Here is a 22,336-nt window from a genome sequence, read left to right on the forward strand (position 1 = left end):
CTGCTCCTTTGAGCAAACAGCAGTGAAACCTTATTAACGTGCTTTTAAGTCTCCTCTCAACTGTGAACAGTCTGGAAGGGAGCGAGCCGGCGCTTCTGTACTCGCCTGCAGTGGACGATGACCGGACACGAGCGTCCTCGGTAGCACTTGTTAACCTTCCTGCAAGAAGCAGAAAAGAGAAACAAGCCCAGCGTTAAATCACAGAATCAGCGGAGGTCGTCATCGTCATCTTCATCTTCCTGCTTTTCCAAACATCCGACAGACCGACGAGCAGAAGGAACCTTCCTGAAGGTAATGATGCAAATGAGGGAAGGTTGCTGTAAGGTCGCACGGGAGGAGGCTGAAGCCGTCGGAGACCTTCCCGAGGAGCTAAAACTGCTCCGACATGCAGCCCAGAGCCTCTGAACTGGACCGCCATCGCCTGGCAACGCTTGGAGGCGACACGATGTGACGGGTACGGAGGAACAAAAGGATTTGTTTTTGGTAATAAACGTGTTATTAAACCCTCCTTCCTGGTAAAGCCGCCTGCGTGCCTCAACTCCCAAAATAAAGTTGCACTTTGTGCGGGGAAAAAAAGGCGGCGAGAGCAACTTTAAAGTGTTGGAAATGGCAGGTGCGCCCCTTTCAAAGACTCCGAGCTCGCTCATCAAAATGCGCAGCAGCCGGAGAATCGGCAGCCACGGAGGCGGTTTGATCTCGGCTGGAGATCATCTCCGATTCCATTTGATGGCGATGACGCCGGCTCACAAATGCTCGGCACAAACGCACAGAGGTCTGATTCTGCGGTCTGACCGCACCCTCGGGCAGCTTTCAGACGGCTGACCTTTGACCCTGAACTTTGGGAGGGCTGCAAGATGCGACATTAGAGATTAGATTAGAACGGACCTCTCTTTGATATATAAACAGGCGACAGAAGCTGGAGAGTTAAAGGAAAAACACACCAATTTTCAGCCCGCAGAACTGAAAAGTCAGAGCTCACCGCAGACAATTGAGCGTTGCCATGGAAACAGCAGCAGAGACTCACAAACGGGCAGGGTTGGGAGGGTTGGGGTGGGGGCGTACAGAGAAGCGCAGAGGTTTAGAGACGAGACTCCAGCTTCAGAGACACAGGTACAGAGAGAGAAAAAGGGGGTTTTGAACCGCACGAGTGCTCAATCATCCATTTTAGTTCTTTTCAGTCGGGTTTGGCTGAGTTATTTGATGCCTTCAGAACAGACGCAGCATCCGTCACAGAGACGCTAACGCCAGCTGAATATTTACGCTACAGTCGCAGTTTTGCAGTCCCTTTTACCCCTATAGAACAGTTGCTACATGCTATCGGTGGGTGGTGATACCCCCCCACGGGGCCGTTGACGTGGTTACCCCCTCTACCCGTCTCGTGTCCTCAAACATGGAGGTTACTCGGCCCTGTGCAGGTGTGGGTGCGGTAAAGGGGCTCAGTGCACATCTCTGCTGAAAGCAGAACTTAAAAAAAACACAAGAAAGACAGCAGGTGGTGGGTGGGTGGGGGTGGGGGGGGGGTGCGGGAGGGGGGCGGATAAGGGATAAAAGTGACCAAATGGGAGGAGATCACAGGAAGTCAAGCAAACCATGAGCAAGCAGAAAGGCGAGAGATCATCTCAGGTGACCGGGCACAGCAAGGAGGAGAGGGAGGAAGAGAGAGGAATAAAGGGTGGGGGTGGGGGTGGGGTGGGGTGGGGGGGCCCCTGAGGCCCCTTGGTTGCAGAGTCACAGTCTCCAATGATCACTTTTGTGACTATGCAACTTGGCTTATATTACTAGCTGCAACATCACAAAAATGACACTGGCAACCGCTAGTTAGCTGGTAAAACAGGGGGAACGAGGGCGGAGAGATTTGGGAAGCGATGCTGCAGCTCAGCAGTCGGATGTGAGTGGAGTTAAAACAAGGAAACACATGCCAGCAGCAGTATGGAGGGAGGAGAACCAACACCAGAACCAGCGGCAGGCAAATCTCTGCTAATAAAGTGGAAAAAGATGCTCTCTTCAGCGCGTTCTCACCCCGCTGACCTGTGAGCAAAGGCAATATTTCCTAACTGATGGAGGCTGGCGACGCCCCCAGACCCCTTCATAAGCGCCATGACCGCACACTCACTCCTGATACCCCCCCTAATTGATGGTTTCACTGCTCCAGTGACGCCAGCCTTATTTATATGGTGGATGTGAAACCGAGTTGGGGCCAACCTGCGGAGAGACTCCCCAGTGATTCAGGCAAACGTGGCCGCGGTGGCTGCTGGCTAATAGCTAATACAGTATATCAGCTTAGAAAAGGTCAAAGGGACGGAGAGAGGGCAGCGGCTATAAAAGTGCCGAAGATAAAGGACCAGTCCGCTGGAGTTACCTCAACACACCCTCAATTAGGCCGTTATCGACTGGAAAAGGCAGACGATTGTTGAGGATGAAGGGATATTACCCTCAGGAGCACCAGAAGAATGAGCGGGCCGAGGGTACTGGGCCATGAGCGACCCAGACCTTCACATTATTCCAGCTCTGCCTCCTACGAGGACGGGGAGCCTTGTCTCCTTCCTCGAGGCCCGACAGCACGTTCAGACACCGACAACTGAGCCAGACGTGATGAGGAGAACCATACCTGCGGAAGTCCAGGAGAGTCCGGCTGGACTCTGGGACGTTCTGGTTCAGCCAGGTCAGGAAGTGGAACTGAGTGACAGTTCGCGTCTCGTTGGTCTGCATGTTCTTCAGGTAGAAGCTTCGGACGAGGAAGTCGTCGCACCAGATGTGTTCGGACACCAGGTTCACCTGCAGGGACACAGACGTGAGCGCCGCGGTCCGAGACGGCCGCCGGACCCGTCTGACCTCCGGGTCTCTGCGGGGCACGTTACCTCGTAGATGTGGTACAGGTTGGATCCCTCGTCGGGCCAGTAGTGGTAGCACTGCTTCACCCCGCCCTCCGCCAGGGGCGTCAGCATGACGATCACCACGCAGCCGTTCTCCCACACCATCTGCAGAGAGGAGCGGCCTCGCCTCAGCAGCAGCGGGATCAAACGGGGTTTTCAAAAGAGGAAAATCTATTTTGTTGCAGGAGATGTAATTAAAGTCAAGGTGGCCTCAGCTCTGATGCAGCTCTCCTGCCGGCCGCCGTGTAAACACACTCTGGAGATCCCGATCAGTAGCGCGGACCCGTAATAGGAGCCATAAAACATTCCCGCTCCCATGAAGCGCCGCTAGAAAACCAAGATGGCGGCAGCGGAGGTTTAATCACCGCAGGTCCGTAACGACTTCCTGTCAGAACCTCCTCAGGTTCGGCTCGGCGGACTTCCAACAGAAACGCAGCTCACGTGCTTCAGGGCGAGAACTCCGCCGGAAACATTTGCTCTGCTGCCGCGTGTCTGTTTTGCTAAAAAGCTCATTTAATTACCCGGGAAGAGTTCAGACTATTTTGTGCCGCATGAGGTCACACGCTGTATTTTAACCAGGCGCCCTCGGTTCTTTGCTCAAGAGCACCTCAGCGGAACCCTCAGGAGGATGAGTGTGTAATGTGATAAATGTGGTGTAATAACCTTGGCAGCTCCTGATTAAGGTGCCCTATCAGAGCGTGATGAAGCTGGGAGATAAACAAACGCGAGCCGCAGAAACAGAAGGTTCAAACGCCTCCGTCCTCTCGTCCTGGAGGACAATCGGAGAGACAGATGGAGCGAGTGAGGACGACCAAGTCAATGCGTTCTGCTCATCAACCTGAGCCGGCCTCACGCGGCGGCGCTCCTGTGGGCGTGAACATCCCCAGAAGAGCTGCTCTTGAGAGTGTGTGTGTGTGTGTGTGTGTGTGTGTGTGTGTGTGTGTGCGTTACCTGCCAGAAATCGGCCACGGTGGAGGGCAGAGGGCCTTGGGTGGCGATGTAGGCTGGATTCCTGGGATCATGATCCATCTGGGGGCAGAAAGGTCAGTGGGAAGCTTTGATGTCTGCCTCAGACCTCGAAATATCAAACTATTTTAAACATTTGAAATATCTTAAATTCCAAATTATTTTTTTTGTGATGAATATTTAAACATAAGTGACACAAATGTAGGTTTTTTATTCAGAAAACCTTTAAATCAACATTAAATGTTCATAACCTTTAAACATCATTAGCATAAGTCTGTTAGATTTTGGATTTTTTTTAACATTTAGCAGAGTTGTGTTGATTTTGACAATAAATTTGTGGTTGTTTTTAACACAATTATAAAGAAAATAAGAGCGGGAGCAGAAAAAACCTGTTTGAATTCCTCCTTTCTTAAAAAATAAAATAAAAATGAAAACAGGGGCACATGAAAGTGGGGAAGCGGCAGAGTTTTCCGTCTTTAACCTGATGGAAATTGCAGGCTGGCGTCGCTGCCGAGGACAGACGGAACGTGAGGTGAATATGTGAGGAAGCGAGTGACGCCCCTGCTGCTTATCATGCAAATTATACCCTAAATGTAATAATTGGAAAGACCAATTTAGCCGGAGGCAATTACAGAGGGAGGGCAGATAATTTCTGGGGCTTTTCTGCACACAAAAATCATCTTAAATGGCTCCGTTCTCCTCCTGAATGGCCAATAATGATGCACCTCTGATGAACTTCAGATGTGGCGAAGAGAGAAAAGGTGACGCTGAAGTTTATTAGAGCTCACTGCTGCGTCGGGAAGAACGCTCCCAAATCTGTCGGCGATGCAAATGCAGCCGAGTGCTCCGGCTCGGCAGCAGCCAGAGTTCCCTTTTAACACGTGCAACGTGAGAAGGGGGCAGAAATCAAAGAATAAGACGTGGGTGAGTGTTTGTCATCCTTATGATTTCCTTATGTCCTTATTAGGAATCATCTCGGAATGTGGACGCAGGAATATTGATGTGCACCCACATAGGAACGCAGCAGAAATGGGAAAACCAAGGAATAAACTTGACATCAAGCAAAAATCTTCCTGACATGTCAGTGTCTTAAAACTGAGCTGTGCGGGTGTGTGTGGGGGTGTGTGTGTGTGTGTGTGTGTGGGGGTGTGAGACCTTCTCGACTGAAGTGTGTGACAAGCGTAATTATCCCGTTTCTTTTTGCTCTTTTCTTGCCTTTCTGCTCTCGTGTGTATGAATTATTTATAGCCGAATCCATTGGGTGTTTTTATGGGATCCTCTAATATCGGGCTTGTCATCAATATTGATTCCCTATCAATTGTTAACAGGGAGGTCCTTTTGTTCCAGCTGCTTTTGTGTTCGCCGTGATCCTTCAGACGGATGAGGATCTGAGCAACCTGGTTGGGATGAAGGCTGACAAAGTTCTTCCTGCTTTGGTGAAATCGGTGCTGCTCATGTAAAGAGCTGCTGCCCTCATGCATTCATCCATTCATTCATTCATCCATTCATTTGTTCACGGAGCGGCACTGAGGCTCCCTGCAGGGTTCTGCTGCATCACGGTCGTGGAAAACGGACAGAAATGACGAGCGGTCTTCATTTTCTGGTGTTTGACTTCATCAGAGGCAGAAAGTCGATGCGGCCGTCAATAAAGGCTGTGAGGCTGGTTTAGCCCCGCGCACGACAGACACTAAAATGGCCGATATCGAGTGATTGATCCTGTCCCCGGAACTGTGTGTGTGTGTGTGTGTGTGTGTGTGAGTGTGTGTGTTTTACTAGCAATGTGAGGATACTTTTGTGAATTTGAGGACCTATTTTTCTGCTCCTCACAACTTCAAAGGTGTTCAACGGTTCAGGTGAGGTTAAAGTTAAGCTTGAGTTGGTTCTGATGCTCCGGGTGAGTGTGAGCAGCTGGGGAACGGACTGTGTGTATGAGATAGAAACCCACACATACGTGTGTGTGTGCACGGGTCTGTGTCGCTGCGGATGTTGTACATCTGTGGCTTTTGACACGGCGGCTGTGTTTGTTGCTGCTTCAGATTAACACACACACACACACACACACACACACACACACACACACACACACACACAGTTCTTGGTGTGATGCCCAGGTTTGGAATGCATAGCATTTCTGTTGCTTTTAATGGAATAGCAGTGTATCTGCCTCCAGGGAAGCATAAACCTACTATTCCAACACAGCTTTCCAAATTGATACACTCACTTACTGCTTTCCTCTGCGGCCGTTCCCCGTCCAACAGGCTGTTTTCTGCCTGAAACCTGTACAGCACCAACTAAAGTGTCCAAGCGAGCTGAACGCTAAACGCAAACTGGTGTCAAATTAGCGAAACCCAAGGTCATAAACACTTATTTCCCTGGACGCTGCTGATCAATTCTAAAGGAGGAGCCCGTCAGAGCGCAGCACCAGCGTCCGTTCCCACGCCTTCCCGGGGCCTTTGCTGTAAACCGCTCATTAACATTCGCGGTGCAGAACGTACACAGCAGCATAAGCGAGCGTTGCATCAAAATTCCGATTTTCCGACGGCAGGTTGTGAGGGATTGTGGGAGCTGAGCGTGGCGACGGCGCCAGAATGCTGAGGAGCTACTCACGATGGGGCTGGCGTTGATGTAATCAGAGTTGCTCTGGCTGTTCTCCACCTTCAAGGTGATCCGGGAGTGATCGTCTGAAACACAAAGGGAGACTTGAAACGTGGGCCGTGGATCCGCCGCCTGGTTTGGCTGCTTAGAAGAATCCAAGTGGCCGAGTCACTGGCAGCAGGTCAACAGAAATGGGCTCCATAGCAACCGTTCGCTCCAACGTTGGTCTTCTTTACGACACTTATCTGCCTCTATCAGCTGGCCAAATTGTAAATTGTAAAGAGCCGAGATTCCTTTCCGGCTGGGCGAGACGTGTCCCTTCTGGATCAGAACCTCTCTGCTCTCTATTGGTACTGACAAACCACTTCTGATTTCTTCACAGAGAATCCAGGAAAGTGCAATTTAGCCCAACAAACCGCCTCCTCTCTCTGGCAACCTGGCTTTGATTAAAGCTCTGGCTGCTGCAGCAACGGGACAACATTCTTTTTTTCTCGGGCTTTTTCCTCGGAAGCTTTTTTAATCATTGATGAGGCCGGAGCAGGACGACTTTAATAGAAAACTAATTTACATCCTCCTGCTCCTGCATCTGCTGCTGCTGCTGATAATGGGAGACTGGGCTGAGAACCCCCCAGGACTGTTGAGGACAGGTACTGCTGTCTGGGGGGGGGGGAGTACTGCTGTCTGGGGGGGGGAGTACTGCTGTCTAAGGGGGGAGTACTGCTGTCTGAGGGGGGGGGAGTACTGCAGTCTGAGGCGGGAGTACTGCTGTCTGGGGGGGAGTACTGCAGTCTAAGGGGGGAGTACTGCAGTCTAAGGGGGGAGTACTGCAGTCTGAGGGGGGAGTACTGCTGTCTAAGGGGGGAGTACTGCTGTCTAAGGGGGGAGTACTGCAGTCTGAGGGGGGAGTACTGCTGTCTGGGGGGGAGTACTGATGTCTGGGCGGGAGTACTGATGTCTGGGCGGGAGTACTGCTGTCTGGGGGGGAGTACTGCTGTCTGAGGGGGGAGTACTGCTGTCTGAGGGGGGAGTACTGCAGTCTAAGGGGGGGGGGGGAGTACTGCTGTCTGGGGGGGGAGTACTGCTGTCTGGGGGGGAGTACTGCTGTCTGAGGGGGGAGTACTGCAGTCTGAGGGGGAGTACTGCTGTCTGGGGGGGGAGTACTGCTGTCTGAGGGGGAGTACTGCTGTCTGGGGGGGGGAGTACTGCTGTCTGAGGGGGGAGTACTGCTGTCTGAGGGGGGAGTACTGCTGTCTGGGGGGGAGTACTGCTGTCTGAGGGGGAGTACTGCTGTCTGAGGGGGGAGTACTGCTGTCTGGGGGGGGAGTACTGCTGTCTGCCCCCCTTTGTTCAGGTTTTGGGTGCAACCCCCCCCCCCTTCAGCCCCCCCCTTTCCTCCGAGCTTCTTTCACCACTGGAAGTTTTTATCTGCTTGTTTTTCATTTTTTGGTATTTTGCCGTCAAAAATGCCGAAAAAAGTGATGATTTACTTTCCACTCTAATTGAATTTTAGTTTTGTACAATAGTAATAATAATAAATGAAAAGGATAGAATTTCCCTTTCTTTCCCAAACGAAGGGTGCCCCCCCCCCCCCCCCCCAGTTCAGGTTGTGCCCCCCCCCAGTTCAGGTTCAATGATGTCATCGTTTATAGGAGCTGGTGGTGGTTCTAGAGGGTGCAGCCATGGATCCTCATCTCAGTGTTCTTGACTTGAGGAATTCCCAATATGTGAAGTGAGGAAGTAGAGGAAAGGAATGACGACTCACAGGCGACGGCAGCGGCGGAGCGGTTCTTCCTGGCGTTGCCGTCCTTCGTGCCGACGGTGCTAGCGTTGGGTTCTGCCTGGTAGGCGCACAGAGCCTCCCACTCCTTCTCCAGGCGGTCTTTGTTCTTCATGTGATCCTCCATGTAGGACTGGAAAAAGAAAAGAACTCATTATCTAACGCGAATCAACTGAATTCTGGGGGCTTTGATCAGAATCACGTTATTTTTATTTGTCTCGGCACTGGGAACGAAACTGGGTCGGTTTAATCAGAGGAATCTGCTCCGGTTCTGGTCAGCTGCCCTCCGGATCAGGGCGGTCCTTACCGCTCAAACAATGCTCGGGATGAAAGAAGACCCGTGTGGCTTTGATCAACTGCCTGAAAACCAGTCTGGACCCATCAGAACAACTGTGGTGCTCAGGCTGCAGCTAACATGTTAGCCACCATCTGCTGGTTTCCAGGGTAACCTTGATTGTTGTTCCCGAGGAGCCTGGAAAGTCACCGACCCGTGGACCAGAACATGGACGGCTGGTAATGGATGATCCCCTGAAATGAGCTGGTGCGGGTCTTTAAATGGCTGCGCGGTGATTTATGGTGGCAGTTACAAATGGGCTTGATGTTAATCAGAATTAGCTTTCCCAAAAAAGGGCGCTAATGGCTTTCTGCTAAAATGAGGAAAGTTTGTTGAGGAATGGACGGCGGCGCGGCCGGACGACCCACTTCCTGACGATACGTCGTCATCTGAACGTGGGGGCGCGCTGCCATCGCCATGGAAACACACGTTTGCATCATGGCGACGCTACAGGAAGCAGCAACCCGGGGGCACCTGCCACTTTTCCTCAGCAGGGGGTCCAGGTCTACAGCCTACAGCCCTCCCACACACACACACACACACACACACACACACACACACACACACGCACACACACACACACACACACCTGACAAACACATAAAGCTGCTCTCAGAGCATCTGAACACCAACTTTGTACAGACATGAATGGAAGAAATACAGATTCCTGTAGAAGACACTCATGAACACACCGTCCACCATCAAATGTCCCAGCCAACACCCTGAACCCCCCCCCACCCCCCACCCCCCCCACTAATGCCAGAGTAATAGGGTTTTGTGGCTGTGTAAAGGGATTACTGCAATCCAATCAGGAGGTGCTGAGATCACCATGTGTCGGCCAAACACTAAATAATCCCCTTACAGTCTGTGTGTGTGTGTGTTGGGGGGGAGGGGGGGTGTAAGGTGCTCAATAAAAGCCTCCATGCAATAAGACTCTGACCAAGCCGCCATTGTGCACCTGGAGGGCAGGTGATGACGTCATACCGCCGCTATTTCAGAGGAAAAGCTGAAAACAAATAACCAAAGTAGCAAAGCTGGGAGCTCATTAAGAGTCAGCACAAGGCTTTCCAGAATGCTAACAGACATGCTAACAGACATGCTAACTCTCCGATGTTCTCCTGATGGTGCAGCAGAAGGTTCTACTGAGGCAGATTCTCCTGTCCTAAAAACCGGGACAGGAAGTGGTGCAGCGGTGACTGAAGATGGGTTGGAACGAAAACGCCACGATTGTTCTGCTCTCCTGACGTTATTAGAGCAGACGGCGGGGACATGATGAAATTTGAAACCCATAACGTTTCCAGTAAATTGGATTTTTGAGGAGGTACAACGATGAATTTAAATGTTCTGCGACATTTAATAAATCAACACGTGAGACATTCCTCTCCAGAACATCAATCTGGCAATAACACACAACTGCAGCTCCTGTCTGATGCGATTACGCCGTCAGCATTTGTTGCTGGAACCAATTCAGGTGCCTCATGAATTCCTCCATCACGGTGTGATCGATCACTCTGGATCCGTCCATCGCCTCGGATCTTTAGTTACCGGATGATGTCATCGGCACAGCGGTGGAGCTGGGCCTCGCTGGTCCCTCCTCCTCCACTGACCACATTAGGAGCCATCTAAGGGCCACTTGTTGGGGCCCATTTCTGCTCCAGCTGTCGCCCTAACCCTAACCCAGCGGTGGGTTGGGGGGGGGGGCAGGAAGTTAATCTGGGTGGAGGCGCTGCGGTATAATCTATAACACTTACCTGGCCAACAAAAGACAAGATAATGTGCTTTATATAGAGAGTTGGCTAATCCTCTTAAGACACAAGTAAAGAGGATTGTGGGGGGGGGGGTCCTGTCAGTTGGGAACTAATAATAGATTAACTTTGATAAGATGGTGAAAACCATTTTCTTCATGTTAAAATCAGTGGGTGGATGATGACACTGAATTGGAGGTTTTACGAGAGGCAATTATTTTTTGGAAGGGGGGAGAATCATCATCATTATCATCATCATCTTCATCATCACCGTCATCATCATCATCATCATCATCACTTTCTCTGTCACCCTGGCTCATCATACAGTTGCTGTGGTGATTGGAATCCTGCTGATGTGATCAGCAGATCAATGCCCATTTAACACACACACACACACACACACACACACACACACACACGCACACACACACACACAGAGTCTGAGGACAGCCTATAGGTTTCTATAGGTTTACCTGGGTAACTGCTGAGATTACTCAGAAAATGATCCTCATGAATTTTGCTGAACATAAGGGAAAAGTCATTCTGAGCTGAATGAAACGTCTGCAGCCACAAACAGTGACATTTGCTCCATGATGATTCCCCAGAGTTCCTCCATTATGTGAGAAAAGTCGGCAGAAGGATTTTGTGTCAAAGAAAACAGGGGCAGAGGTCAGAGGTCAGAGAGGAAGTGTGATGGAAGGCTGACACACTGTGTGTGTGTGTGTGTGTGCGCGCGCGCGTGTGTGTGTGTGTGTCTCTGGACCAATCAGAGCTGTCCGTGGTGCTGAAAGTTTTCCACACGTCAGCCGTCTCCGTGTCTCCTGGACACCTGCAGATCTCTCATTGTGTGTTTTCTACCTTATATATTATTATAATATTTTGGTCTGTTCTCACCAAAACAGTGGAATGATGAGTGTGTTTAGACTCATTCACATTAATCTCTGGTGGATTAAAGGAAGAATAAATTCTCTTCACTGCAAAAATCAGAACATATCAGAGGACATCTGAGTATTCCCTCCCAACATAATCATATTAGCTGATAATGTTTGCATCACTTAACCTGACAGCCGGAAGCTAATCTCCGCTGTTCCCGTATTGATCCTAATCACTGATGCAGGTTCAGCTCAAGGTCTCGTGATTCTCACTCGATTTCCAGGAGAAACCACAAAGTAAACATGTAGTTCTGCACCAAGAATCACCACCGTTTTCACTCGGTTACAGTTACTCTCGATCACATGACTATGGCGTCATGCAGGGAGACTCCTCCCCCAACCCCGCCCCCCTGAAGATACCCAATCAGAGCAGGGTGGTCAGAGACGGGAGGGCGCTCACCCTGGTCTGGTCTGGAGAAGGACCTCTGTGAGGAGGTCATGGGACTGATGTTAAAGGACTTTTACAGGTTTCTCAATGACAGGGAGGAATTTGTGTAAAATCTCAATTCTAAAATCTCAAAAAGCTTCAATTCTGCCGATTAATGCAAATCCAGATGATGTTCACCGAGCTATAATTAAAACAGATTTCCATATCTGAAAGGCTTCGGTATGTGCATGAGTAGAACAGATCTGCTGGAACCCTGAGGTGTATTTCTGGGGGATGGAAGTGGAATTATCCAGTTCATCATCCTGCATTATGGGATGTGCTCTCACACACAGATGCAGCAGATCCGTCAGCGCTACATGAAATCGCGTCTAACTGGGAATGTTTGCTCGTGTTCTTCTCACCAGAATCATGTGACCTGTGGAGATGTCCATGTGCGAGTGGGCGGGCTCCTCGCTCCAGGACGAGACGCTGCTCCGGGCCGAGGGGCTGACGGCCGGACCGGCATCGCTGAACTGGGATGACACACTGTTGATCCTGGAGGAGATCGGCTCCGGACGCTCGTTGGGGGGTTTGACCGCCATGCGCTGCCGGCACAGCTCCTGCAGGAGAGAGGGGGGGGGTGTGAGAGCTGCCGCTAGCCTTAGCATGTTGCTAACACTGCAAAGACAGTTTGTAGCTTTCAAAAACATGAGGCCAAACCTCAGGTGAAGAGATCTAATGGCTCTACTGACAGAGGGGAAGGTTCTCTCCACAGGAGACCACAGAAGTTGGACCCAGTTTCAACGTTATTTAGCGGTGATCGTCCTCGTTATCCACGGTGTGTTTTCTGTGTCAACTGGACTGTTTTTCTTCTCTTTTGAAGACGTTTCGCCTTCTGACAGAAGGCGAAACATCTTCAGAAAACGTACCGTGGATGACTACGACCTGGATTATTGCCAATCTGCTCAAACATCGATCCTCATCCTCGGTGTTTCCACTGTTTTTCTGCCCTCTGGAGTCAAATGTTTGCTTCATGAGCAATTGGGTGGATTCAGGCTTCAATCCGTTTTGACCTTCACGCTTTAAACTGCCATCACAACCTCACAAAAATGTCGTCTAAACTAAGGGAACGGCTGAACATCCTGACACGTGCTTTTAAACAACCACATTGAATAAAAGTGTTTTTGTTTTGGAGACGCAGACAATAAAGTAATTATAGCTAACCTGATGACACGAGGCTCCGCAGCAGCGCGATCAGCTACAGGGCTTCATCTCCGTGGGTATCTGTGCTCCTTAATGGGAGCGATGCTGCTGATTAACTAATGGCCTGTTTGATTGACGGTGGAGGTAATGCGAGCAGGCCTTCATTAGGCCGTATCTGATCTGCCTGATATTCTCATAGGTCGGCGCGCTGACACTGATCTATGAGACTCAGACTCATAAATGTGTGCAGATTATTAAAGCTGAGGCTGAGGCGCACCCACTAAATACCGGCGTTGGCTTCTGCAGGACGTTTATCGGGCCACGCCGAACGGTTCCGCAAAAGGCTTTTGGAAGAAAACGTTGAACAGAAAAGCATTTTCTCCCTCCAGCAACAATTTGGAGACTCTGCTGAAGCCGCCGTTTCCGTGGCGCCCGGCTCTGATCACATTATGTTAAAATGTGTTTCTCAATTAAATAACGCGTGGCCCTCAGCCGCCTGACTGCTGACACAGAGCCGCTGGTGGCCACTATCAAACACCACTTTTGATGCAATCTAATTCTGTCAGATTCATTGTTGATAGTTAGAAGCTAAATAGATTCATTATTTTGGTGATTTCATTCATTTCCAGGTTCCAGGCAGGTTGACCCTCTCGTAACTGAGCAAGTTTGGCTCAAATTCATTGTGAAATCACTTCTTTAACTTGCTTTAAAACCTGTTGGGTGATTAAATAATGACGCTTATGAATTAGCACGTTCATGAAGGTGGTCTGAGAGCTTCACCAAAGCAGCAGCTGGGAGCAGGAGACCCAGCAGGAAGTCCCCAGTAAGGAAAACACACACCTGATTGATTTGGTTTTCAAATTACGGCTCAAATAATTCTTGTTTTTTACCGTTTGGTACTAAAACTTTAAAGCCTCAAATACCATTAAAGGATTTTGCTGGAGCATCACTTGCAGAATCTTCCAGCCAGCGTTTTTATTTTAAATGATTACACGTTTCAGCGCTACTATAAAGAAGCCATGAATCGGTTTAATCAGCCCTGCTGCTAAAATACACTCCTTCGTCTGTGTTCTTGTCATTCTTGTCAGCGTAATTCTCTCTGGAGCCGTATGAGCTGCTGCGCTCAGGTTGTTTTGTCTGGGAAGGAAGCTCAGGATCAACAACGTTCATATTTCAGCGAGCCGTGAACTTCTGCCGCTGCAGCAATTTCCTTTATGATGTAATTAAACCCAATCCAAAATGGCTCCGGCCCCCCGAGAGCCAATTAGAGGACAAAAGGCAAAAGTTTGAAGGGAGCAAATGGTTTTAAAGTCAAAAGTGTTTAAATTTACAGCACCGCTGAACGGCCAGCGTCGGCGCCGCTGTATCTTTATTTACAGTCGATTGACTTTCACCAGACGCACGTTTGAGGGCGGCGGATTGGTCACTGATTTATGGTCTGTGCATGTTTACCAGCTCTCAACCTTCCTCTTTAGCAACGAGTCTAGGAGACAAACTGGTTAATAATGTGAAATTAGAGGGTTTACTAGAGGTCGTGACAGCAGCTAGAATAAGCAGACTAACAAAATCGGTTCAGGAACGACAATAAAAGGACAAATGAATGTAACCTCTTCCTATAACTTTACTGTCTCACATTGTGTCTTCAATGATGACCGACTGTTTTAGGAAATTTAATCTTCTGTGTTCTGGTTTAAGATGGAAATCAGAGGCAGCTGATTCCTCCAAGACTTAATAATAAATATGAAGGGATTCATCTGATGGATTTATCATGCTGGGAGTGTCGTAACGCTGATGCAAAGCAAGTGAAACCACTCAGTCTGGGAGATCTTGGCACTTTATTACAGCGCGTGTGCACATCGGCCGTCCCTCCTGTAGAAGACTGAACCAACCCTGGTAGCCCCCCCATCAATGGCGGCATGCCAGGAAATCCACATGACCGTGTTGAATCAAACCCGGGCAACGGTGGGCGCGTGCCACCCTAAACACCCCTCTACATAAAGCCTTGTTTTGGGGTTGGGTGTGTCGCCCTCGGGGGCGCCTCCGTTTACACGCCCTCCACACCAAAACAAATGGGCCAAATGGCCTCGTGGCGAAGGGCAAAAATGATACAATATGGTGGAGCCGAGGGAGGCGGGGCCTCGAGACGCGCCGCAGGAAGTACTAAAAGCAGGTCACATGAGGCACACAGGTCAGACTGGAGCCATGCACGTGCTCCGTCCAGGCTTTTGCACGTATACAGAGGGAGGAGAGCAAAATGGAGGCCGACTAAAGAATTAAGGAATGAGGAACAGTTATTGTCGGCTTTTTTCCTCTCAATTTGAGGCGCACCGCAAAATGTGCTTGACGTTTCTTATTTGGCAGCGAAATGGAGATCGTATCACGACTGGAGGTTCCTCCAAATGTTTCTGGAGGAGAGCGAAAAGTGTGAAGCCGTGGCTAAAAACTGGAGAAATGTCTCGTGGAGATATCTCGAGTTTGTTTTACGGGATTTCACGGCGGAGATCCAGACAAGATACGGAGGGAACGGATCTGACCGAGCCGCAGTGTACTTCTCTCCACAAAACAAAGACGTGCAGATTAAACTTTGAATCTGATGGGAAGATAAACTGAAGGCGGTGACGTCGTCGCCCGTATCAGCGGCGCAGGAACCCAGGGAGCCGCTGACAAGCATCATCCGCCATCTCCCTACACACAACTCTGTCACGGTGCGCGCACCCCTCTGTCGACGCCTGTCAATCAAATCCTCCTTTGTTGTTGTCGGCCAATCCCAAGTCTCGGTTTGGGGACCGCTTGATTGACAAGCTGCGGGAGTGGAGAGCTGAAGGTGGGGAGTTAATGGCATGGCGACGGGCACGGGAACGGCAGAACCAAAGAGTGTGCGAACGTGTGTGTAGCGAGGCCTGAAACAAACGCGCCAAGGGCAAAAATCATTAACATGCAGTGGCTGGCGTGTGTGCACGCGTGCATGCGCATGTGTGTGTGCGTCTGTGTGTGTATGAACGCCTGCGTGAATGTGTGTTTGACAGCCAGCGTGAAGGAGCTGCAGCAGTAAGTCCATCAGGCAGCCTGCCGCTTCCTGCCTGCTTTAATTGCATGTAGCCCTGGAGACTACACACACACACACACACACACACACACACACACACACAGGGAACCCCTCTACACACCAGCTCTGACAAAAGAACGAGGCTTACACAGCTAAGATGGGGGCTGAACACTGAAGTCTTTCAGAGAGGAGACTCGATAGAGACGACAGAAGAAAGAAAACCAACTGGAAGAGCTTTGGGAGTGAAGCAGGACTGAGTAACCCTCTGAAGAATGGGCAACATGGATGTTTTTGTTCTCTATTAATCTGATAAATAATGCATGGCCACGGTGCCATGTTGGAATTTTAATTAGGAGCTAATCTTGTAGGAGGGTCACATTAAAGATTGGCTTCCTTCACCGAGGTGAAATGTCACTTTTAACCACCAAACTCTTCATTTCAGCAATTACTGCAAGAAAGCTCGCCAGAGAGCGAATCCATGATAAAGCTAAAATATCCTGTCCCAGGAGTGGAGGTGAAGCTAAAGCGCTGCTGCACGATCCATCTCTGGAGTTTCAAATCCCAGGAGAATAAAGCAAATATAAGCACTTAGAGGAGGGCTCATTATAAAAGCAACGCGCACACGACCACTCATTCAAAAACAGGGCGGAAAAGGTCAGACAGACAGAGATGGGAAATAATTCTCAATCTAATTCTTTGCTCAAAAAGCCACTTAATATTGGATTGTGTAAATTAAATTTCACACTGTTCTGGCCAAAGGATAATTACAGCAAGCAGAGGGGGGGAGGGGGGTGACTCGAGGGGGAGAAACCTGTTGGGCCGCTGACACGGACTCGTTCTCAACAGCAAATTAAAGGTGAGGACGGGTCAGTGTGAAAATGTATAAAAAGAAAGAGCGAGTGAGGACAAATGAAAGGAACAGTGGCGGAAGAAAAGCTAAATCAGCTCCTATAGATTCTAGATTTACATCTAGGAATGCATAAATATATGAGCAATGCTAATTTTGGGGGCGCGTAAGTCTGTTAAGGTTTGATCTGGTCACGGCCGACATAATTCCCGCCCCCCAGTGTATAGACACGGGCTTTCAGCCTCTCGTGCAGTAGCACCTCCTACCTGATAGGTGGCGGTAGCATCGCTGGACGTGTCCGTTCCCAGGTTGGTGAGCTTCTCCTTCAGCTTGTGGTGTGAGCGGTGGCGGAGGCAGTACACCACAGTGGACGCCAGCAGCACGGCGACGATGCACAGGAGGGAGACGACGGTGAGGACCAGATACTTGGTGGACTCGGCCCGGCTGTACTTGGACAGGATCTGGTTGAGCTGGTTCCCCTGCAGGAGAAGCGGGAGATGGGGATTAGAACCCTGGAAGACTGGCCCCTTTCATCCACCACACCTGATCCCAAACCTTCTTATCTTCTGATTACTTATGTCCTTAACGACGTTCTTCATCAAAAGTGTAAATCAGCACATTTTCCCCTCCTGTTCTGTTCACAAAGACATAAATATGCATACGTCTGTACACGGTGAAGAGCATAATCACAGCATTTGTTCCACCATCTGCGCCCAGGAGTGTACAGAATGCATAAATTCCCGTTTCGCGGTGCGTTCCGAGGGCGCGGCGACAGCCCGCCGCTGTGATAATCTCCTGCCCGCGTGGACGGAGGCAGCAGACGAGGCCTCTCCCGTGTCCGACCCCGGCGTCACTTTAATGGCAGCGCGGGAGGACGGGATCTGTGCGCCCACAACTGCAGATGAAAGATCCCTCTCCGAGATTAGACAGCGGCGACTCTCCTCGTATGATCCGCCTCTTGAGCGGCGGTGGGAAGCGAGTGTGGGAGAACCGGACCGGCTCCGACAGCTGCTCGCTCCCAGACAGAAGGGAGCGCCACATAATGGGCCAGTTGCTTTTTAACGGAGGAGCCGGAGTTAACAATGGGCCGCATGATTCCCCGTTATTACGCGCTATGGAATGATTCTGACAACAAAGACGGCACAGCTACAAATTGCACAGTCGGCGGCGAGATCGACAGTTCCTGCCGACAAAGGACGGTCGCAAGAAATCGATAGAGAGGAAAAGGCGGGAAAAAAAAGTTGTCGTTTCTTAGATTCGATTCTTTCGGACTTCCTGTTGCAGAAAAACAAGCACGTCGTCTTTTCATGACAGCGAGGGTGGGTCGGGGGGGGGCAAGGAACCCGGTGCCAGAGGTCACGGGGATTAGCAGAGGTGCAGTGTGGTGAGTTAATGGAGGGGAGACTTTGAAGGACAGGATGGGGGGGTCCTGTCCGGCTGAGCACCTCTGAATCCCTGAGCAGTGGGATAAAACAGAGAGCTCCGGAATCTGGAATCCTTGTGAGGTTTCGGAGAGCAGCCCCCCCCCACCCCGACAGAACCACTCTCCCCTGTTGATGGTGACCACCCCCGCCTCCACGCTGCCCCCACCCCCATGATTTCATTCATGGCCTCTGCTGTTGCATTCAGCACCTGATAAAGAGTGGCCGCAGAAAGGACCCACGGTGGGGGGGCAACAGTTGTGCCGTGCTTTGTGGGGTGTCCAATTTGCTCGGGGAGCCCTGAGCCGTACTGTAAAAGCTGGCTGCATAGTAATGTGACGGCGCTGAAAGGGAGCGGTGGGCGTCGCTGACGGGGGCCACGCAAAGGAGGACGGAGCGAGAGACGGGGGGCGATTCATGGAGCGGCGCGAGCAGCCCCCCCACCGAGGCCGTTCCTCAATCCCCGCTGGACCAAACCAGGGCCATCGGGCCCCTTCCACCGCTTTAGAAACGGCCCGTTTCCTTCATCTCTGGATATTAAACGCAACAGTAGGCGAGCTGCGGCGGCCGTGGGCTCGCCGACGCCATAAATAATTCATTAGTGCTGATTCGACATGATTCCGCTGCTATCAGCTTTAGAAAATGTCACCCCCCCCCCACCCCCCTTTACTCCACGCATCAAATAACGTCATCTGTTATTTCACTCCTCCATTTGTCTCATTGTTTTGTCTAATTAAGTTTCATGGAGAGGGGTTGCATCTCGCTCGGGTGGTAATGGCCCATAATTCAACACTCTAACTGTAACAGCTCAGTCATGTTTCACGGCACAGATGCTGTGCTTCCACAGCCCCCCAACACACACACACACACACACACACACACTCGGTCTCTTACTCACGGTAGCTTTGAATGCCTGGCCATCGATTCAAACCGATGCAGCCTGACCCCGCCTGCTTAATCAGGTCGGGTCACCGTTATTAGCGGCGGCGAGGAGGCGGACGAGTGTCGTGATGAGGCGGATAATTCCAGGGAGTTTCATTCGAACGGGAGATGGAAGCTTCATGTGCGGGGACTCCGACGGCCGGATCTGCATAGCAACTCTCGCTCCCTCTCCTACGCTCCAGCGGAGGTTATCGGCCTGCTTGGCGGCGCCGAGGCCCGACTCCCCCGCCTCAACACTCCCCAACGCTGGTTCTACCTGATTCGGTGGCTAAAAGAACGTAAAACCTGCACAATCGGGACAGGAAGCTGAAGGAGGTGTCTCCTCAGGCAGAAGGTGAAGGGAGCTCCTCCATTGTCCATCTGCGCTGCCACGGAACAATCGGAGCAGATTTCTCATCCCACCAGGAACATCTGACAGACACTGTTCCTCCACACTGAGCATGAAAAGCATTGAGACGGCCTGTCAGGGCCGCTGGCGGGCTGTGCTCGCCACCGGCTTCAGCCCTTTTCACAAAATATCGGACACACTTTCAACAGGGAGACAGGTGGGGGGGGGGCAGAATAAAACGCAAAGAAAGGGAGGAGAAAGCAGATTTGAGGCAGGTCACGGGACTCTTCTCCTCACCGGCAGCATTCACACGCGCTCTAATAATCGGCCGCCCGGGCCGCAAATGTAACGTTACCTCGTAGACGGCGCCGCCAGCCTGTGGCTCGGATGGAAGCGTGACTTCAGATGGGAGCTGTGTGGCGGTGGAGGAGGTTACGTTCTCCTGGTGTGTGTGTGTGCCAAGTGTTGGGGGGGGGGGAGCGGCTGGATTAGCCGGGCTTCCGTAGACAAAAGGCAGATGGATTTGCACGGCCCTGGTTTATTCAGAGTGGCTGAATAAAGGTCAGAGGGAGAGCGGCGGCGGGCTATTGTCTTCCTCAACCACCACCGCTGCAGGAAACAAAGATCCACCCCTCACCTCCGATCCATTCTGGGCCTTTCAAAAAGTTTAGAGTCTGAACAAAACCCCACAGCTGCACACGCACGCAAGTGCACGCATGGACATGGACGACACACACGCGGAGGTGTAGGAGAGGCGACGCACTCCCGTCCTCCAACACACACACACACACACACACACACACACGCAAGTCAAAAATCCCCATTTCCTGCTCCTGCCACCACTCGCTGCATCTCTAACGACGCTCCTCCAACTTCACCCTCCCAGAAGGTCTGGAACAGGTGATGGAACGTTCTGCGCTTCGCTCGTGCACGCGGAGCGGAGCAGCGAACAGCGGCGCATCCCGTCAAAAGAAATGTTATTGCAGCGTATCGCTGAGGTGCAGCTGCGACGGGGCGCGCCACCGCGCAGCGTCGGAACTCTGGAGCCGCCAACGCCGGCGCTTCGCTCATTTACGGAGGCAATTTCTAAACACAATAGTCCCAAAAGCAACTTAAATATTCAAGAAACTAATCAGGAAAGGGAGAGCGGAGCGGCAGGATGGAACCCCTTTAACATGCAGAACAACAGTTTAATCCTACCGAACATCCGCGGCGAGGCGGCGGAACAGAAGCCTCCGCCTGCGTCTAGTTCCCATTCCAGTCTGGATGCAGCCGAGCAGGAGGACGAGGATGGAGAGAGCAAGTGGGAAAAGGAGGGATTTTCACCTCCCAACATGCTCGCCCACTCCTTTGAGAAAAAAGTTTCCAGCGTCCTCTCCTCTTCCACCTCCTTCCTTCCATCATTCCCACCTCATCCACTGGAAAAACTGGGAAAAACCTACGTAGGAGTGATGCAGCTCGGCAGAGGAGAAGAGGAGGAGACGGGAGGAGCAGCGGCATCGAGGCGGAGGAACGAGATGCTGCTCTGTCCTCCTGAGTGGGAGTGAGCGACTACAAAGTGCACGGTGGGGCTCCTCCTTATATTCCTCCCATCCCTCCCTCCCATCGCACTGCCTGTCTACAGCACATGTCACCTCCCATCGTTGCCATGGCAACGCCTCCACATGTTGCCGACAGGATGAGGGAGAAGAGAGGAAGAGGAGGTGAGAACACCACAGAGGGGAAAGGCAGGGTGGGTGAGGAGGAGATGGAGGAATAGGAGAAGAGTGTGGAGGCAAGAGGAGGAAGATGGAAGAGAAAACGAGGGGAAAAAGCGTCTCCTGACTCACACTGAGCCGGCAAATCCAACGTTTCTCCTTTGGTAAAACTTCTTCAAGCAACAAGGACAATTTTCCCTACACCCCCCCCCCCCCCACACACACACACACACACACACACACACACACACAGTGGGTCCCTAATCAACAAATTACTTTACTTATTAGTTCTGAAATCTGAGAAGTGAAGGAGCTGCTGCGATGGAGCGACAACAGCTGCAACAAACACGGGAAAATGAGGACAGGGGGGTGTGGGTGTGCATGTGCGTGCGCACGTGTGTGTGTGTGTGTGTGTGTGTATGTGTGCATGCGTGTGTGTGTGATGCGCTGCCTAATGCAGATGACAAGGTTCTTCCTAAGCAGTGCCTGTGAGTGTGTATATGTGTTAGATGTGTGTGCGTGTGTGTGTGTGTGTATGGGGGGGGGGCTCTTCAGTTTATCTTTCTATTCAAAATTCCCTCCCTCCAACTACTTCAGACACCCCCACACCTCCTTTTGTTCCCTTTGGCGACAGCTGGAGGTGGCAGCCAGCAAGGATCCCGCTCCGCACGGACAGCATGGTGCATTGGAGGGGGGGGGGGGTGAGGGGGTGAGGGGGGTGGGGGGGAGGTGGGGGTGAAGACTGTGAAGTAGGGGGGTGTCCAACCCTTTTTGGTTTCTCCACTTCATGCTTCTGGAAACCTCCACCGTCCTGCATGGACGTCCTCCAAACACCAGCCAACGCGGACGATTCTGCTGCACCCTCGGAGCTCCTCGTCCTTTCCACTTCCTTTTATTCTCTCTTCACACACGTGCACACGCACGCTCGCGCGCGCGCACGGTCCCGTCTCTGGTTCTGATTCTTCTTATTTCCCTGATTTCTTAATGGAATTTCACGGCAGTTGTTGCGCTAAAGGTTCCACCCGCGCCGACTCGGGGGAGATGATGGGATGTTGCATCATCAGCGCGCACGTCGGGCTGCATCCATGCGTCGCACTAGCAAACGTGCACATCCTCCCCTTTAGCGGGTGGATCTCACACCTCAGAACGAGCATTTGTTTACTGGAAACTTCACATTTGTGACATTTGTATTTGTGTGTTTTCAGCTCTGCTGTTTTGACCGTATTGATTCTCCTCGTTAAAAGTGTCCTTGAGAGATGTGAA

At 51.3% G+C, this 22,336-nt stretch overlaps 1 protein-coding gene across 5 annotated transcripts in view; it reads right to left on the reverse strand.

Moving 5' to 3' along the window:
• The window catches only part of LOC105418581 (receptor-type tyrosine-protein phosphatase N2-like), a 75,034-nt gene that overhangs the window by 5,481 nt on the left and 47,217 nt on the right, over positions 1 to 22,336 (reverse strand). For all 5 annotated transcript variants that reach the window (XM_029831179.1, XM_029831177.1, XM_029831175.1 and 2 more), the window contains 8 exons: positions 16,952 to 17,164; positions 12,012 to 12,209; positions 8,197 to 8,344; positions 6,447 to 6,520; positions 3,825 to 3,902; positions 2,859 to 2,978; positions 2,609 to 2,775; positions 106 to 159 (listed from right to left, as the gene is read on the reverse strand). In XM_029831179.1, the coding sequence (XP_029687039.1) occupies positions 106 to 159; positions 2,609 to 2,775; positions 2,859 to 2,978; positions 3,825 to 3,902; positions 6,447 to 6,520; positions 8,197 to 8,344; positions 12,012 to 12,209; positions 16,952 to 17,164 (1,052 nt within the window). The remainder of the gene's footprint in view (positions 1 to 105; positions 160 to 2,608; positions 2,776 to 2,858; positions 2,979 to 3,824; positions 3,903 to 6,446; positions 6,521 to 8,196; positions 8,345 to 12,011; positions 12,210 to 16,951; positions 17,165 to 22,336) is intronic.

Source organism: Takifugu rubripes, chromosome 22, assembly GCF_901000725.2.
Source record: "Takifugu rubripes chromosome 22, fTakRub1.2, whole genome shotgun sequence".
In the NCBI taxonomy this organism is placed as follows: domain Eukaryota; kingdom Metazoa; phylum Chordata; class Actinopteri; order Tetraodontiformes; family Tetraodontidae; genus Takifugu; species Takifugu rubripes.